This window comes from Ammospiza nelsoni, chromosome 1, assembly GCF_027579445.1.
Source record: "Ammospiza nelsoni isolate bAmmNel1 chromosome 1, bAmmNel1.pri, whole genome shotgun sequence".
NCBI classification, from domain to species: Eukaryota; Metazoa; Chordata; class Aves; order Passeriformes; family Passerellidae; genus Ammospiza; species Ammospiza nelsoni.
In genome coordinates this window covers 4,966,695-4,984,976 of record NC_080633.1, presented here as the reverse complement: position 1 = coordinate 4,984,976, position 18,282 = coordinate 4,966,695, and the positions used below count along the sequence as shown (strand labels likewise).

Sequence of the window (18,282 nt, the reverse complement as noted above, 5' to 3'; positions counted from 1 at the left end):
GCTTCCACTCATTTCTTCACACATCAACATCACAAATCAGGAAAAATGCTCTAGATATTCTTCCCAGGCTCCAGATGCTCCAAAGTGTTTTCCTGTAGGTCCTATACCATGTACATGCTCTGGTAGGATCCCTTGGGCACCTGAGGACATCTGGAGGGGCACTGAGTGCTTTTATGTAGAAAATTGAGCTAAACTTTGGATGTCAGATGTGATGGATGCCAGATCTGAATGACCAAGGCACTGACCAATTTCCATTGACTGAAAAGAGAGTTCAGACACAGATTAAAAACTGACACTAAATTTAGGTCTCCTACTCTGTAAGCTGAATCCCAGCCAGAATGTGAATTCAGACACAATTCAGAATTCAGACACAATCCAAAAGCACTAAAATTTCTTTGTTTTATTAAATTAAGTGCAAACCCTAAACTACTATGGTACTTTGTTTAACACCCTGGTAGCTTTACATCCTATGACCCTTCACATCTGCTCATCCATTTTCCCAGGCATCCACAGACAGTAAGAACATAATGAAATCCACTGGTAATTAATCTTTTAATAAAGGTTGGTCTAAAGCTGAAATTCTGCTTCCAAGCCAATAAAACAGCAATGACTACTCAAAAGATACATCAGAAAAGCTTTTAAGAATAGTCATTATTTGTATTTCCTACAGAAATTGCAATTTCCATCCCTGCTGTATTCTTCACCCATGAGAAGAGCATTTACCTTTCCCCATAAGTATTTTGCTGGCAGCAGTGTCTGGTTAAAAAGTTTATTGGTTGCTTTGACAGGAACTCCAGTATAAATTTCATTGAATACTAGATGACTAGATATCAGGCACACTTGGGGGGTCTGAACTTCAACAAAAACAGGAAGATGACTGGAAATAAACACACAGATGGTCTATTGTTATTGTTAATGAAACGTGCTAGACATAAAACAGCATGCTGGGAAGAATGATGTTTATGTTTATTTAGCAATATTAGAAATTTGATAGTTCATTGATAGGTTACACAACCCCACTGTGAGTTCACAGTTTTGTTGCAGGAGGGAAAACTACCTGAAGTGAAAACCAGATGTGAACCTCAGGAAAAACAAAACAAATGCTGCTTTTGCTCCTTACCTTCCTTCTCCATTCTCCACCTCCAGTTCCAGCACTGTCTGGAGACGCTGGCACTGCAGTGATGTGAAGTGAACTGAAACTGTGCACAGACCCAAAGGAGGAATTTCTCCAGCTGATGGCTGGATGGTGAAGGTGGATACCTGGGAGATGAGAGAGGGAACAGAAATTTTTCTGACATGTGCAAAGCAAGGGTAAAATGTTGAAGCCACAGAATCTAATTAAGGCTTCCAAGTGTCTAATTTTTCCTCAGATGTTTCCTTTCTCTCTGCCCCTCGAGTCCCACCTGGGTTGATGTCAGGAAGCACAGTGGCAGCTTTGTGAAAGCCTGGCTACACAAGGAGGCAGGGCTTTGCTTCAGTCAGAGCCAAGGGCACAGCAGGGTCAGCTGTGCATGGACTACAGGGATAATGAAGGAGAAGCAATGGACTGACAGGGAACATGAAGGAGAAGCAATGGACTGACAGGAACATGAAGGAGAAGCAATGGACTGACAGGAACATGAAGGAGAAGCAATCAGCCTCAGCAGCACCACCTGCTCCCAGGCAGCAGCAAGGTGCCACAAGGGGAAAGGTTCTTGGACAGAAGGGTGAGGAAGGAGGGTTGGGACAGTGGCACAGGAAGAGCATCAGCAAGGAGTGGGGCTCAGATTCTGGTCCAAGATGCTGATGTGTGGGAGGAGTGTTCAGCAGTCTCAGCTCTACTAAAGCCTTGAACTCTTACTTACAGTAGCAGCAGCTGAAATAATTGTCATTCAGGAAATACTCTGTCTCTCTTTGGATCAGGCTGGCAGAGGATTTGTAATAAAGGGAAATGGAGAAAAATTGTAAAGAAGCATTCAATCTCAAAAGCACTCATGCACTTATGAAACTGTGCAGGACTAGTTTTGTAAAAACTTACAACAATAAGAACTTCTGATAGCTGGAATGAATAATACAACCCCTAAGCAGAAGAAATAAAATATCTAAGGAGGGACTACAGCCAGCTGCAGCAGTGACTTACCTCTTCATTCCTTTGAGCTAGAAAAACCTGGCTTTCCTGCATCCTCCACTGTGCTGGCACCTGAGACAGATTATTAATCTCAAAGGTTCTTGACACAGTCTCACCCTGCTTAGTCAAACCAAACTGGAGTGATGGAACATCAATACAAAGAGATGGACCCTAGGACAGCAGCAAACAGACTTTAGAATGGACACCTCTGCCAAAACTGCTTCATTAAGAAACATGTCATTATCTAGGATTAACATTTGATTTCACAGAGAATATCAGAAAGTAAATGCACTGTGTAATGCAGAAAAATTCTGTGTGTCATGGGAATATCAACATTGACTCAATAGTCACTATAGCAAAAGTAACTCCTGTTTGTCACCACTTCAGATTTCTCAAGTCATTGAGAGGCATAAAAGCTTTATTTGGACAATGGCCAGGCTACACAGCTCATCCTCCTGCAAGACTGAACTGCTCCTTACCTTAAAAGCAGCCTCAATATGCAGCATAACTGGCTCTGGACACAGCTCAACATGACACGGCAGCTTACGGCTGATGACCCCAGGTTTGCTCCCAGAAATTGCCAGCAGAAATTCACAGCAGAAATTCACATCTAGAAGAGAGAACACCAGGCTCCTGTCTCACTTTTATGTAAGAAACCACCTGCTTCAAGCATGAAGCTACTGGAATCAAGTTAAGTCTCCTGCTGGCTCCACAGGGCTGGAGATCAGGTAATTTTTCAGTTTGCACTGTAGTGCTCTGTGACTGTCATAAATTGATATAATCAATTACTGTCTCTTTCATTAATTACTGCTTGCAAGTCACAGAAACTTTACCTATGACACCAGTACGGGGCTCAACTTCAATGATCTCACAGTCTGTGATTCTCTCCCATGTGTACTTGATCAATGTTTTGCTGTTGTTCCACAGCTGAAACAATTAAAATTAATGAGACAATTAATGCACTTTAAGCTTTCAGAGCAGCAAGTCAGTTTGCTGAGAGCACTGATACACTGCAAACTGGGTTTTGAGTGATCATTTATTTAACAGTGTCTCCTTCACATAGGTGAAGGTGTTCCCTCAAACCTCAAGAGAATCCATTAACAATTCATTCCAAGAGCATGATCATATTTGAGACTCTTAAACTTCCCCCCCATTTTTTAAAAATGTAACAGAATTTCTAAGCATAAACTGAAAATCTTTTGAGTGCAGCTTTTTTTTTGCCAAAAGTTCTATTTGTGAAGGAGATACAAGCTCTTGAAATGTTTGGCCTGCTCTTCAGATCTAGTCAAAACATTATTTCTTAACTACAGCAAATAACTTTGTTCTATGAAGTACAATTATCTCTAAGCATAGTTCAAATTCTTATATTTTTAAGACTAAAAAACACCAATTGGAAACTGCAAAGGATGTTGTTATATCATCAGTAAGTGGTTTAATTACATCTACCACATGTGTAGTTATACTGGGTTACTGGGAAATATAAATTGAAAAAAAAAAGTTCTAGGGAGAGAAATCTTAAAACCAAAAGCTGATTAGCAGGATCTCTAAGAAAAAATGGGAAAACCATTAACTGGGAAATGTCTTCCTGCCTGGCTCTTGCCAACAGGCCTGTTTTTCCCAAGTGAGTCTAAGATCAAAATTATCCTGATCTATAGTGAAGGGGCTGCTGTGTGAGGGACAATTGCAGCAGCATTCTGTCCCAGAATGGCCAAAGAGAAATTACCAGAACCTGCAGGAAAGAATAATATATAGGAAGCTACAGCATGTGTGATTTTTGTAGCTCTTCTGTGCTTCCTGTATTCTTTGCATGAACAGTGCCTCAGTTATGAACTAATTTAATCATCCATCGACTATTCCTCCCAGCTGGAAAACTTTTACACTCCAGGAGTCACAAAGTGATAAGCAAGAGGTTAGGGACCCAGAAAAACACTGAGAAGGGTCAAATTCTGTGGTATCAAAGTGGAGAGATGAAAAAGGAACAAAGGCTCTGCCTGGAGTGAAGGGCTGAGCAGGCTGGGTAGGGCATTTCAGTGCAGACCCTTCTGGATTCATGGCCTCCTTTAAAAACATTTCAGGAAAACTAAAACAACAATGTCTGTCTGATATCTTCTAATAACACCTATGACATCCAGTGACACAAACCACATGACAACAGTGAAGTGAAAAGCACACAAACCTTAAATTTTTTCTTGACATTTACACCAATGAAATTTTCTCCAGGGATAATAATGGCATATGGTTCCAGAAGAAGATTGTATGGTTCTGTTGAGCCTTTAACTTCTATTTTCAGTGTTATTACATCCTCTACTCTGCATTCTGGGATGTTCTGAAGCATCCTCTCTTCTACTAAACTTTGGGAGGAAATATGTTAGAATCATTAAATATGTTAAACCTGTGTTAAATTGGATCCTGTCTTTTAATTGCTAGATCAAAACTGATAACCATCACAAGTTTCTCAAGTACAGACTGCCTGTGGGCAATTAGCTCAGCCAATTAAAAACTTCATTATACTTTAAGGTATTCTAGCTGTCCCAGTCTGTCCATGAACAAGTATATAAGTGACACACTGCTGTGACAAAGAGTAACAGCAGGAAACCCTGGAAAATTAGCAGACAAAATGACAGTATTATCTTTTTCCAAGAGAGGAAAAGCTTGGGCCAGCCATGTGTCCAGGCATGGGGGAGGATATCAGAGATGCTCTTTGTACCACAGCTACTTGTGCAGATAATATTCTTTATACTTGTCAATCCATCATCACCAGAAAGAAGAAAAATCCCAGTAACTTAACATAATAGCACAGATAAATTGTGGCCATATGGGAGATGTTTCTCAGCTTACCAAGGTGAGTCTGGGGTGTTCCTCACTATCATCTGCAGCACACTGTGATAACTCTTTAGCTGCACAGATGAAGGAGAAAAGGATTTTAGTGTCAAGTAATCATTTATGCTGAAGATCAAAAAAAGATTGAAGAGTGGTTTACATGTAAAGGATAAATGATCACCATCAGAGTACTAAGCTCTGATAAACAATATTCAAACTCTGGAGTTACTAAAAGAAAACATATTTGACTGCAAAACATTAAGCCAGATTCTGATCTCATGGTATAGGGTTCCAAGAAAAATACTAATTTTTGACATGCCTGTTATTATTTCCCCTGTATATTGCATACTACACACAAGCATCTGCAAAGGCTCCCCACATAAAGCTCAATACTGCTGTACTAATTGAGAAGTTTCTTCCAACTGCTCCAGGGTATTCAGCTGATTGACCATCAATCTGATCTGGAGTAAGAAACATGACTTTTCCATCATGGGAAGAGAATGCCTTCTGTATTTTAATGGAGGAGGGAAAAAAGAAACACAGAAAAAGGCCTTAAATCTGATGGGCTATACAAAAGCTTCATTTGTTTGTAGACTAATTTTGATGAATATTTTAATTCAATATATATTCTAGGAACTATTTATTTTTAAAAAGCCAATTAATTTCTCTTCCATACAAATTGGAGGTATTTCTTATGTCTGTTAATCAACACTGCATGGGACATTCCCACTCTTGGGCTTTCTTTGGATCAGGTTTCTCTAGATACAGTGAGCTCATGCTCCTTATTTACAGGGGAGCAGAAACTGAGAGAACAGCATTCTCTGGGCTAACTGCATTCCAACATCCCTGCACCCCTCTTACCCACAGCTGCACACAGCATTTCTCTGCCAAAGCCTCCCACTATCCCCTTAATTCACCACTCAGCTGTTCACAGAACCCATTTCAAGCCTAAAAAACTACAGCTGGAAACAGTTTAAATCATCAGTGTTTGTTAACCAACTTATTTAGGCTGGAGTAGGTACAAGGCACATCCCCCAAGAAGAGGAGGAAGGGTCAGGAGCTGGTGGAGGAGCTCACAGAGGGTGAGGGTGGTAACTTCACCAGCCAGCACAGCTGCAGTGTGAGGATGTGTCCACAACTTCAGTATAAAATGAACTGTGTCCAGTCACTCCTCAAAATGACATGAGATCAGAAACTGTCTCACATTTTGCAGTCAAAACATGTTTTCTTTCAGTAACTTTCTACATTTTGAATGCTGTTTATCAGAGCATAGTCCCAGCTAATTAAATTTAATTTAGAAAAGTTGCACAGCAAGGATTTTATGACTTGAATAAAAATACACAGCTGGAGGTTGTAGATAGGAAGGAATCACAAGCCATACCTCCTGTGGAGCATAAGTGAGAATAAACTCATGATCTGCATGGGGAAGCAAAACTCCCTGCTCAGGATTTAGGGAGAAGGCTGACTCTGGGTCTTGATTGTTTTTGACCTCTGTACAGTCTGCAGTTTCTTCTGGTATTAATGGTTTCAGATTAGGTTTTGTTATCTGCCAGAAGAAGGGAAGCTCTAAATTGCTGCAAAGAAGTCAATAAACAACAGAAAAGCTATGATTAAAAAGTTAGATATGTTTGAGTAAAATATATTAAGAAAATGTTCAGATTCTTTTTCCAGGTAGGAAATTCCTCTCTTTACAGATTACAGGGGTTTGACTTCCCAGTTTTTGTGAGTCACAAAGTTGCTGAGGCATCATAGAGTCAGAGTATATAAATCTTACAAATATGTGAAAGTAAATTCCATAAATGTATAAGATACCTTAACACTTTCTTGCCTTATTTGAACTTGTCATGCAATCCAGGTTTCAGAAACTCTGCAATTCTTTTTTCAAAGATCTGGGATGAACAAGACTATTCCTGCTGACACCAGTACATTTGCCTTGAATCACTGCTGATGACCTACATCACATTCTGAATTTAATCCAAATGCAAGATGTGGTCTTAACATGTCAGCAAACACAATGGCTCCATCTAAAATTATAGCCATGGCTCTGCCTCACTTTCTGTAATCCAGAAAAGGTTGCTTAACTAGGTTGTTTCAGCAGAAGTGTTTTCCATGGAATGTCTTCATGGGTTTGAGAATTTTGCTCATGCTGACCTCAAAAATTCTGCCTTAGTAAGGGGGAGGAATTTGAAAGTATCACTGATAAAACTGGACATTTACAATTTCTTGTATCACTTTCTGTAGCAGAAAGAACGTTTCTTCTTCCTGCTTCCATGGAGTTTACTCTCAGCCTGGCCAGCTTTGTTTTATACAAATGCTGACACCAGATGTGCAGGGAGTGCTGTGGTGAGTACAGCACAGAGAAAATGTGGAAATTGGCTCAGTCACATCCTTTGTCAGTTTACAATATCCAGTTCACCAATCACACTTTCTTTACTCAAACATCAGCCTGTTCTGGCATTATGCATGTGTGATTTCCAGGCCACAAAATAAACTTCCAGATATTCACTGCTTGCAAACAGCAATTTAGATTAATGGTCCTAAACCCAGCACTGACCTGCTCACTGCTTTGACAGTGTACAGCCTCTATCTGCTGCAATCATGCACAAGTGTATTTCTGTTAAAGTCTGATTGATTCTGAGCAAAATCAGGATGCCACTATGTTCAGTATGGTGTAATTGTCCATAAGGAAATATTAGTTGACTTCAAACTGAATATATATTTAAATCTGTAAGGACTCAATAGCAAGAACCATGTGAGAGTTTTAATGTGAGTTAATTACACTGGGCTCCCATTTTGATCCAGTGGAGTCCAGGATGTATTATGATTTTTCTTTAGGAGATGTTCCAGTCAGAATTGTATGCTTGGAAGCATCTGTTCCCTGCACTAAAGGAAAAGAGCGCTCATCTCAGTTGCACAAGTGTATACAGCAGACATTTAAAATTAGATAAATCTCACCTGGATCACCCTGTATTTCCTGCAACCATGTATATTTATGATCTTTTGTAGATTTACCTCTATCAAAGCAAATATATTGACCTTGGCTAATGGTTGCCACAACACCTGAACAATGTATAACATTCCCTGAACTTTAATTACCAAATAAGGAGAAAAAAGAAGCAAAGATTCTGCAAGAAGTTTATCAAGGGCATGAAAATTTCTCCAGCTTGAGAGAGCAGAGTGTGACAAATGAGATCCCTAGCAGCATGCCCACACTGCAGAGCATTACTCTGACAGCAGCTACCTACGTGGAGTTCCTTATGACCAGGACCTTGTCCTTAGTGCTCCGGGGGTTTTGGGGCTCAAAGCGTATGAGGTGCTGTGCTGTGGCATCAGTGACTTCACCCAGCAGAGCTTTGCTTTCTCCTCCTGTGACAAACAAAAGCTCCAGAGCAATCATCTCTCCAAGCCCTGGAAGAAATAATTAGGTTTTGCTGTTTACCATCTGACTATTAAGATAGTTCACATCATGTAATTAATGTTAATTATTGATTATATCTGGTGTTTCCTCAAGTTTCAGAACTCCAATGTGTTAATTGTACAATCCTGATGTTGTGTTTATCAACAAGTATTAACAGAGACCTTCTGTTCATGAATTTCATAGACAGGGATTTCAGGGCCACAGTCTCAGCTCACTCACATCAGCATGGTTTCACTGAATTGAGCAGGGTGTTTACAGGGGTTGACAATGTGGCTCCCAGATGTTTTGAGCAATAGATTAAAATTAAAATAAGCAGCAAATGAAGTATTAAAAAAATCCAAAGTAAATACATGTGACAAAGTGATTCATTAAATACAAACCAAGCCTCATGTTATAGCACTCAGTTATATTACAGTACAAGCACCAACATTTACATGAATTTGAACTGGTTTCATTAGTTAATCCAAAGACTGCCTGCCTCAAAAGGTCCAAATGTGGTTCATTTCTGCCCTGTAACACCTCGTGTTTCATAGCTTGTCAAGTTATCTTATTGACAGAAAAGTAAAAGAGATGAGTTGCACCTGGCAGCTGGTGTTCTTTTCTGTGACTTGGTGATATTTTACATTTGGATTTTTGCCTACTGAAGGTTAAGAGCTCAATGTTTTCTGAATCCAGTGCATTCCATGCACTGGGAAGGAGCAGTAAAAACAATACCAAAAAAAAACCCAGCAGGGGACACATTAAGTATTTGCTTAATCCAATTACATAAAATGTTACCATCACTTCATGCCAACAATTACCACTCACATTATCTGAATATCTACAGAATTAGAAAAGTGCTAGGAACAAACCTGTGACTGTAACAAATTTGGTTGGATAATTGTCACACAAAATGGTGAATGTTTGCTGTGAGGCTTCTGGCAAAGAGGGGAAAAACATAACCTGAAAGAGAGAAGGGAAATAGCAAAGTCTGTGACTGTTTTCTCTCCCCTAAGTAATACACTTCAATTGCAAATATTCCCTGAAGGACAGTTTCAGTAATTAGAATTTAAAAGTAACACTTGCAAGAAACAGAATCAACTTTTGCTCACAGAAACCCAAACTTGCAAGGTCCAGCCAGGTCTTCTAAAATTATCTTGCTTGTTAATTTATTTTGTGAAGCAAAAAACTTTTCTACAGCAGTTGGCACTAACCTGTACTGTTGCATTCTGCCCTGGAGCTAGCTCCAAACCAGCAGGCTGGATCCCAAAAGGATCCTGCACCACAAAATCAGCAGTGGCAGCCACCTAAGGTATCAAAACAAACAAACAAACAAATAAACAAACAAACAGATTAATAAACTAAATGGATCAGATAGCTGTGTTTAAAACTCAGATTTACCTGAAACAGGCATTACTCTACAACATCACTGTTCTACCTGATACCATACATTTTTTTCACACATCTCAAAAGAGTCTGGCTCATAAATATGGCTTAATTAAAAAATAAAATTCTCCCTGCTTTATAATGACCTTGGTGAAAGCAGAAGGGAAAGTGCAGTCTCTGAAGACAAATGACAGTGTCAGAAGCCCTAATATTCATGTTCACAGCAGAACAGCTCCACCTGAGAGAGGGGCTCTGTCTGTTTCTCCATACCTAAAACTCACTTTGAGTTGGAACTGTAGTCTCTGGAGGGACAACCTGGCTCATCTTCTCTTTCTCCAGCACCAAAAATGCCAGTCTGCCTGTCCCATTTTATCTCCTTTGCCCACCCCTGGTTTGTGATGGGGAGCTACAGACAGAACAGGACTGGATTGGATTGCTGTGTCTACAGGTGCAGCAAGGTCAGTAAGGGATGACTTTGTTGAGGAAGGAGAGGAAATTACCTCAAGCAATGCTAGAGCTGACAGCATTTCTATTTGCTTCAAGGGCAAGGGTAAAGTTTGAGCCAGTTTTCCTTTCCCTCATCTATGCCTCAGTTTACCCCTCCCCTGAGCAAGGCAAGCTCTCCCACAGGAAAACCAGAGCACAAGAAGGATGTAGAGCCATCCAGGGAGATTGGTTTCCAGGATAAAGTGAATTCCTGAAGGAATGGCACAATGCAGACATCCCCAGCAAGGCCTTATGACTTCTGTGCTAACACAACATGATTGTTTAAAAAGCCTTCACACCAGGGCACCCACACCATGCTGGGTCTAGTACTGCCCTTCTGATCACTCACCCCAGAATCAGGAGCTGGCCAGGCTTTCCCTGGCATTATGGAGAACTTCCCAGTCCTAACTCCCTCATTTCTGCACAAAATTGTTGTTGTTTTTATTCCTCCAACAAGGCAGGAACCACAGTTTATATAGTCAGGCACTGCAAGGAGTAACACAGAAAATCAGACTCCAGAGAGAGCAAAGGCTGCTGATTAAAAAACTCTCTGCAGACATTACTGCATGAGACCACACCAGGTTTTGCAATCCTAAACCCCCTCAAGCTCCTTCCATTTCAAAGTTGGACAGTGTGAGATGTGTATTTCTACATTCATCTTACATTTTAATGATGTAATATGATCTTTCCTCCTTAAAGATTATTGAATGATAAAAAGATGATATTTTTAGAAAACCTCAGTATAACAGGTAAGGTGAATTTACAAAAAAATCAAAGCAAATTTTTGCAAAAGTAATCCTGTTTATTATAGTTGAGCTTAGATATCTGAGAGGTGCAGGTATACCAATCCATTAATTGCACATTCAATGAACATTAATTAATATCATTAATTAAAAACTAAATCATTATTCCATAATATTTATAATTAGTAATTACAATTGGGAGTTCAGGAATCAACAAAACACAAACCTAGAAATGTGGCCCCTACTCACTTCTCTAATATAGTGAGCAAGAAGAGCCTAAGATGGCAAGAACAAATCATTGAGGAAAAATCCAACAGGATTACATTTCAATAACTAATAAATCAGAATAAGTGAAAATGAGATAGGTATCAAAATGTAGAAATTGAACTGTCAATTTTTTCCACATTTGTTTTGTGACACAAAATTGAAGACAGTCACATAAAAAAACCCCAAGTCTGCTTAATTTTAGAGAAATTTAGTATTTGGACACTACTGACATGTTAATACTGGAAGTGATACTTTAGCTTGGACTGGGATGACAAAAGATTCTGATACTTGACTCTCCACTAATATATGATCTTCATACTCTCCCAGACATTCAGGAATAAACTGGACTGTGTACTGGCATGCCATCCCAGGAGCAATCATTCCTCCCTTTCCTGGATATTTTCCTTGGGGGGAAAAATAAAAACAAAAAAAAAGGCAGAAAATTAAAACAAAAATTAAAACCTCCCCAGATTGGCAGTAGTATTTATGATCACATCTTTCTCTGGAAAGATGCCTGGAAACTCTCCCCATTTATTGCCTAAATCAAGCTGATAAAAAGGGATGAGCACAAGAGGCCTGGCAGTGCAATCTGAGAATGTGCACATGGTTCCAGGGAGCTCAAAGATTGCTTTGTCTGAAATAGACTCCTCAGAAACACAGAAAATAGTGAGGAGAAACTTAGAGACATTTCCCAGCTTTGCTTTACCACAAGACAAAAGGCTTCCATGGAGGCATCTAACTTCTAAATATTCCTCCAATTCTTGGGGTATCACAATCTCCCCAGGCAATTTATCCCAGTGCCTGGCTATCCTACTGTGGGAAAGAGAATTTTCTTAACTTTCTAACCTATCCCTCTTTATTGCAGTGTGTTATTTCTTGCCCTCTCCTCATATTTTTTTAAAGTGGAAACTCCATCTGTTCCTAGATGAATTTTGGATAAGACTCAATCTAGGTATTCCATGGACATATTTCAATCTAACATCAAACACTTTAATTAAGTCTTCTTGAATTCCTCATTAGACCATCTCAATCTGCTTCTGAGTTGCATGTGAATGGCCCCAAGTCAGCTTTCAGTTTCTAAAGAAGTGAGCACTATGGCTAACAGAACCAAACAGAACTTCTCTGGAAAATCTTTGATAGAGCAGGTAAATTAGATTTTGTATGTTAACATTTTAAAGGTAGAAAAGAACCCTTACCTGGCCAAATGAAAAATACTGAAGAAGAGGGAGGGATAAGTCTCACATGTTGACCTGTTGAAGTGATGTTCCGTACCTCTACAGTCATCTTCATTAAAAAAAAAAATTAAAAATGCTCCATTTTAATTATCATCACTCATTAAAATATTTGCAATTCCCTGGTGCTACTGCTAGGAGTAACTACTTCATCATCACAACCAACCCCAAAATCCCAGTTTATTCAATAGAGGCTGAATCAGACAGTACCAAAACAAAGCAGAGACTGAGAAGAGCCCATTTAGTCTTCACTGGTTTGTGTGTCAGTGGCAGGTGTGGTGGAAAATATTCAAGGAAGTTAGAGGGTCATAAATTCAATATACAGAAGAAACTCAGATTTTTATTAAAATTCAGACAGGCCAAACTTTGGGTGAAATATGTAGATCATGATAGGATATAATTCTTTAGGGAGGCAGAATTAACTCTCTACAAAGAACCTTCTCACCTCATAAACCTGCCCAGCTTTATCATACAAAAACAGGACAGAAGGTGGACTGGCAAGAAACACAGGAACAAATGAGGTATCACTGAAAGATTAAAAAAAAAAGGAGACATTATCTTACTGCCTGGTTCTCTAAATACTGATAAAACAAGAAATTGCAAAATGTCTCTTTTGGCAAAACTAAAATATAATACAACATACTTTGTTATTAAGAAACCATATTAAAAATTTAGCTCAAAATATCTCTGGGTAAATCCACAGCAATTTCTACAGTGGAGCTCTGTTCATGGCAGCCCAGAATCCAGAAACTGTACACACTGCATACCCTTTGGCATCTTCTGCTTTTCTTCTGGCTATGATTTCTTCCACTTTGTCTTGAGAAATTACAAGAGATTTGCCTCCATCCAGAGTATTTGGTGGGAAAAAGCGTGGATTCTTCAAGTAATTCTGTCTTTTCTCAAGTCTGGAGAGGTACTCACTCAATTCCTCTGCTTTCCAAGACTTACTCTCTTTCCTGGCTCGTTTCTGTGAGTCTTTAGTTTTCTTTGAAAAACAAGAGTGCACAATGAAACACAGTGATCTTGAGGATGAGGAAAAAGGGAGCATGTGTGTAATTAAAGCTACACAGCAATGAAAATTTATTAGGAAAATACAGTATTTCTCCTTCTTTAACAGAGTAAATATAAGTACTGGAGTCAAATCAACAATGGGTTGATATTCACCATTTGTTGCAGGAAGAGCAACAGGCCTTACAAATCAGGCAGACTAAAAGTAAATTGTAAAATGTACCTTACTGATGGTTTTAGCCTCAAGGCTGGAGTCTTGGACAGAGGACAGAGCTGAAGACTCACTTGTCACACTGTCAGTTAAGTAGATAGTCTCATCCAGTGAGAAAGCACGTTGTCTATGTGTCCCTTTCAGGTATCCAGGCTCTGATTCTCCTGCAATTCAAAGAAAAAAAAAATTCTGTAAGAGGAAAATATGAATGGCAAATATTTAGTCTAAGCATAGGTGTATGGGTTTATTTTAAGGCTTGTTGCTGGCAAAAATCCTCTAGAATTCAATGTACTTTTAGAACTTATTTTGTACAACCAAAGCTTAGTACTTTAATAAGAAAGCTTTCAGAAGCACTAAAATAACAGGCTGTATACACTTATATTACTCTCAGAAAGATATGTTAACCTTGTAAGGGAAGTGAGATTTTTATTTTTTGTTTGGAATTAGAATGGAAAAAAACAAAACACAAATCTTGAAATCTGTGACTAAGTTGATTGCCCTGAAAGGTTTGTTTTGGCTTGACTGAAAAACTTCATTTCAATGATCCTAAAACCTTTCATCTTGGCTCACATATAAATAAAAGAAGTAATCTTGACATTGCCCAAAATATTTTCCTTAATCTTGACATTGCCCAAAATATTTTCCTTACTGACCTGCATGTGCAAATAAAACCAATGTATTTCCAGAACTGGAAAATTTTAAACCCTAAATAAGGAATACAGTTTTATCTCATTGAAAATAGTTTTTACTTTAATGCAACTACTTCCATTCTTTAGATACAATACGTAGTTGCAGCTTTTGTGTAATGAAATTGGATGGGGACAGAACAGTAATGCAGTTTTTGTGTGAGATGGGAAGAACTGTAAATAAATGTGCAATAATGATCAAATATCATATTTAAGAACATCTAAACTCAGTAGCTTTGAATTTATCAATTATACTTTGAAAATATGTTCTTAGTGGAATCTTATGTTTAAAATACTTGAGTCCCTTCTGCTTTGGCAGAAAACTATAAAAATATACTCAGATCTGCTACATACTCCAATACTTCAATTATAGAGTGTTCTAAAAAGTCTAAATTACTTTCTGCTTCAAAAGTTACCTTTTGGTGCTTTGGCAAGAGGTAATTTCTCAGTGATGTAATCCTCAGGACAGATTAAATTATTTTTTCTGAGAAGTTCATTATCCACAATCCACCGAAAAGAGGATGCCACTGCACAGTAAAGCCAACAAACAAACAAACAAAAAAAAAAATCAAAAAAGCAAAATAATAGCCCCTTAATAGAGACAATCTTGATCAATCCAAAGTAATGTTTTTACACCTCATCCCTGTCATATTATATTATATTATATTATATTATATTATATTATATTATATTATATTATATTATATTATATTATATTATATTATATTATATTATATTATATTATATGTACATTATAATATATATGTTATATTGTATTATATAGAATGCAATACATATTATATTTTATAGAAAATAATCTGGTATTTTAATCCCAAGATTTGGACATGCATCTCCACAATTCTAAATTCAGTTCAAACCCAGCTAAGCACCCTCTGGAGAAATATTTAATCTGTTTGTTGCTGCCACATATCAAGGTATGTATGCTTGTAATATTTAGGTGGTAACCCCTGAATCCAAATTAAATACCTTGAACATGAACTGGTTGTTTAGTTTCTCAGTGTTAAACACGTGTTACTCTACTTGAACCTCTGCACAAAATCTTTCAAAGTTGCTCTGTTGATGTAAAGCCAACCCCAAACTGGTGTCCAGGAACCATAAGCATGTACTGGGGAGCAACACTGAAGAATCCTCACCTGGAGGCAGCCCCAGTTTAGGGAAATCTTTCCCTGCATGAATCTTCATCTCCTTTAGAACCCTTGCCTCCTCACGTTTTGCTCGGGCCTGGGCCCGAATGATCTCCTTTTCTGCTCTGTCAGCTGCTGTCAGTCGGCTCCTGTACTCAGCCAGAAGCTGCCACGGGCATGGGTGAATAAAGAGAAATTTGGGTTGTTACAGGCAGATGTTTTCTGTTTGTCTTTGAGAGGTAAACACACATATTTGTAAAACATCACCACTTTACAAGCATCAACTGGCCTGCTAAAACACTGTCATTCCATGATGACACAAACCAGAAAAAAGCACCTGTGGCTCAAATCATCCAGCATCAGCCTCTACTTTTATCCACAGAAAACATCTTTTGGAGAGATGACAAGATAAGAAACCTGGGCCACTGACCAGCAGGTACAGGGAAAAGTTTTCAGCCAGTACAACAGGCATTTAAAGGGCTACTGCTTTCACTGCTTGTACTCTGTGTCTGAAAAGCCAACTAGAGATAATATCATGAAGGATCATGTGAATATTACCTTACTTGAATGGTTCTGTGGGAAACTGTGCTCAACTAAATTTCCATTAAAATGTCAATTGTAGGATCAACACCTGCCTTTAAAATTTTTTTTACAGAAGATCTAAGTAGGGACTAAAGAGCTCCAAACTCTGACTTGGTTTGGAGTTGTACCTTCTCTAGTTCATCTGTATAGCTGTCTTGATAAACACTGTCTCCTCCTTGGGACTCAATCCAGTTTGTTGCCATATCCTCCTCCAAAACACCTTCAGTGTACAGGTCCTTAAAGGCACTAGCCAGCACATGGGAGATATCCTGGGGGAAAGAAAAAGAGGATGTTTAGAGCTTAAAGCAAGAGATAGGATGGAAAGAGACCACTGGGTGCATACAAACAGTGTAATTAGCAAATGGGAAAAAGTACCCGGAAAGGGGATGTGTGTGCACATGAACACTGAGGTGTGGATGTCTGTGTGTGTGTGCTGTGGGACTGAGTGTCTGTGCTGGCTGGAAGTGTAGGAGATGGTGATGGACACAGTTCTCTGTGTGCAAGTGTGTGTGATGGTTTGTGCAGGGATGGGGCTGTGGGAGTGGGGAGAGTGTGTGGGAGGGAGATATGAGTGTTGTACAGGTGATATGTGTGTGTGTCAGTCCTTGTGCAGGGCATGTGTTTGTGAGGCTGTTTGTATGGGGGTTTGTGTGTGCAGGGCTCTGTGTGTATGAGGCTGTTTGTATGGGGGATCTGTATGACCAGGGATGTGAGAGGTTGTTTGCAGTGGGGTCTGTCTGAGGCTTTGTGTGTTTGTCAGGCTGTTCATGGTGGGGTCTGTGTGTGATGCTGTTTACACGTGGCTCTGTGTGTGTGCAGGGATATGTGTGTGTGTGTGTGTGTGTGTGTGTGTGTGTGTGTGTGTGTGTGAGGCTGTTTGCAGCGGGGATCTCCGCGTGTGAAGCTGATTGCAGGGGGAGTCTCTATGTGCAGGAGGTCTGTGAATGTGTCTGTGTGTCCCAACGGGACAGGTCTCTGTGTGTGGCTGTTTTCAGGCTCTGTGTACAGGGCTGAGTTGCTGCTGGGGGCTACGCTATTTGTGCCCGTGCTGCCCGGCCCCACTGCGTTACCTGGGGGTCGCCGCTACGGCTCCCCTCATGCATGCCCAGCCCGGCGTCGGACTCCGGCGCTGGAGCTGCTCCGGATTTGGGGCTCCCCTCAGCCATGCCCGGCCTGGCGCCGTGATCCTCTGCGCCGATATTCGGGCTGCCCTCAGCCATGCCCGGCCCGGCGCTGTGATCCGCTGTGTCGATACTCGGGCTGCCCTCAGTCATGCCCAGCCCGGTGCCGGAATCCTGTGTGTGTGAATTGGGGCTCTCCTCAGCCACGCCCAGCCCGGCGCTGTGATCCGCTGTGCTGATATTCGGACTCTCCTCTGCCATGCCCGGCCCGGCCCTTCCTCAGCCTCCCGGCCCCGCCGTTGCCGAGCGACCGTGCGGGCGGGCAGGGCACGGGCGGGCAGGGCACGGCCTGGCGGGGTAATGGCGGTGCCCCCCCTTCTCTTTCCCCGGTGCCATCGCCCCTCACAGCCCCGCCGGCGCTCGGGGGGCTGAGTGCGGGATCCCGAGACTCTGAGGGGCTCGTAGCCCCTCTCTTCCCTGCCATGTACTCGTGAACTTTTAAGGACCAGTAGCCTCGTGACTTAAATAAAATACTGGCTTGAAACCTGCGAAGGGGATTTGGCCATGGCGGGGATTGTTCGGCCCTCCGCCGCTGTGCAGGTCGCGGGTGGGAGCTGAGGGAAGAGGCTGAATCCTGCCCTGATTGCCCGCACATGGGACGGGGAGGTTGGGCTCATCCCTGCGGCTGGAACCGGGCTGGGAGATGGAATATTCATCATCAGCTCCAACCCATGCATCGCGCTCTCTGCCTGCGGCGCCCTGGCTGTATACACTGGTTGCTAACAACAGGCTCCGCTGAATCCGCTGATATTTTCCATAGAAACCATCCCGGTGTAGATTTTCTCCTTGTCCTGCTGCCCTTTCTTTCTTCCTTTCTTCCTTTCTTCCTTTCTTCCTCTTTCTTTCTTTCTTTCTTTCTTTCTTTCTTTCTTTCTTTCTTTCTTTCTTTCTTTCTTTCTTTCTTTCTTTCTTTCTTTCTTTCTTTCTTTCTTTCTTTCTTTCTTTCTTTCTTTCTTTCTTTCTTTCTTTCTTTCTTTCTTTCTTTCTTTCTTTCTTTCTTTCTTTCTTTCTTTCTTTCTTTCTTCCTTTCT

General features: G+C 40.4%; 1 protein-coding gene across 1 annotated transcript in view; it reads right to left on the bottom strand.

Annotated features, from left to right (window-relative positions):
- DLEC1 (DLEC1 cilia and flagella associated protein) overlaps positions 1-17,452 on the bottom strand; it is a 33,417-nt gene extending 15,965 nt beyond the window's left edge. The window contains exons 1-21 of the mRNA XM_059468967.1: positions 17,141-17,452; positions 16,199-16,339; positions 15,498-15,654; positions 14,760-14,870; positions 13,670-13,821; positions 13,206-13,423; positions 12,884-12,965; positions 12,403-12,490; positions 11,437-11,610; positions 10,546-10,682; positions 9,539-9,631; positions 9,197-9,287; positions 8,173-8,335; positions 6,309-6,501; positions 4,946-5,004; positions 4,284-4,458; positions 2,941-3,034; positions 2,587-2,717; positions 2,120-2,278; positions 1,121-1,260; positions 724-877 (exon numbers count right to left, since the gene is read on the bottom strand). Coding sequence (XP_059324950.1) covers positions 724-877; positions 1,121-1,260; positions 2,120-2,278; positions 2,587-2,717; positions 2,941-3,034; positions 4,284-4,458; positions 4,946-5,004; positions 6,309-6,501; positions 8,173-8,335; positions 9,197-9,287; positions 9,539-9,631; positions 10,546-10,682; positions 11,437-11,610; positions 12,403-12,490; positions 12,884-12,965; positions 13,206-13,423; positions 13,670-13,821; positions 14,760-14,870; positions 15,498-15,654; positions 16,199-16,339; positions 17,141-17,452 — 3,024 coding nt within the window. The remainder of the gene's footprint in view (positions 1-723; positions 878-1,120; positions 1,261-2,119; positions 2,279-2,586; positions 2,718-2,940; positions 3,035-4,283; positions 4,459-4,945; positions 5,005-6,308; positions 6,502-8,172; positions 8,336-9,196; positions 9,288-9,538; positions 9,632-10,545; positions 10,683-11,436; positions 11,611-12,402; positions 12,491-12,883; positions 12,966-13,205; positions 13,424-13,669; positions 13,822-14,759; positions 14,871-15,497; positions 15,655-16,198; positions 16,340-17,140) is intronic.
- Between the last annotated feature and the right edge of the window lie 830 nt (positions 17,453-18,282).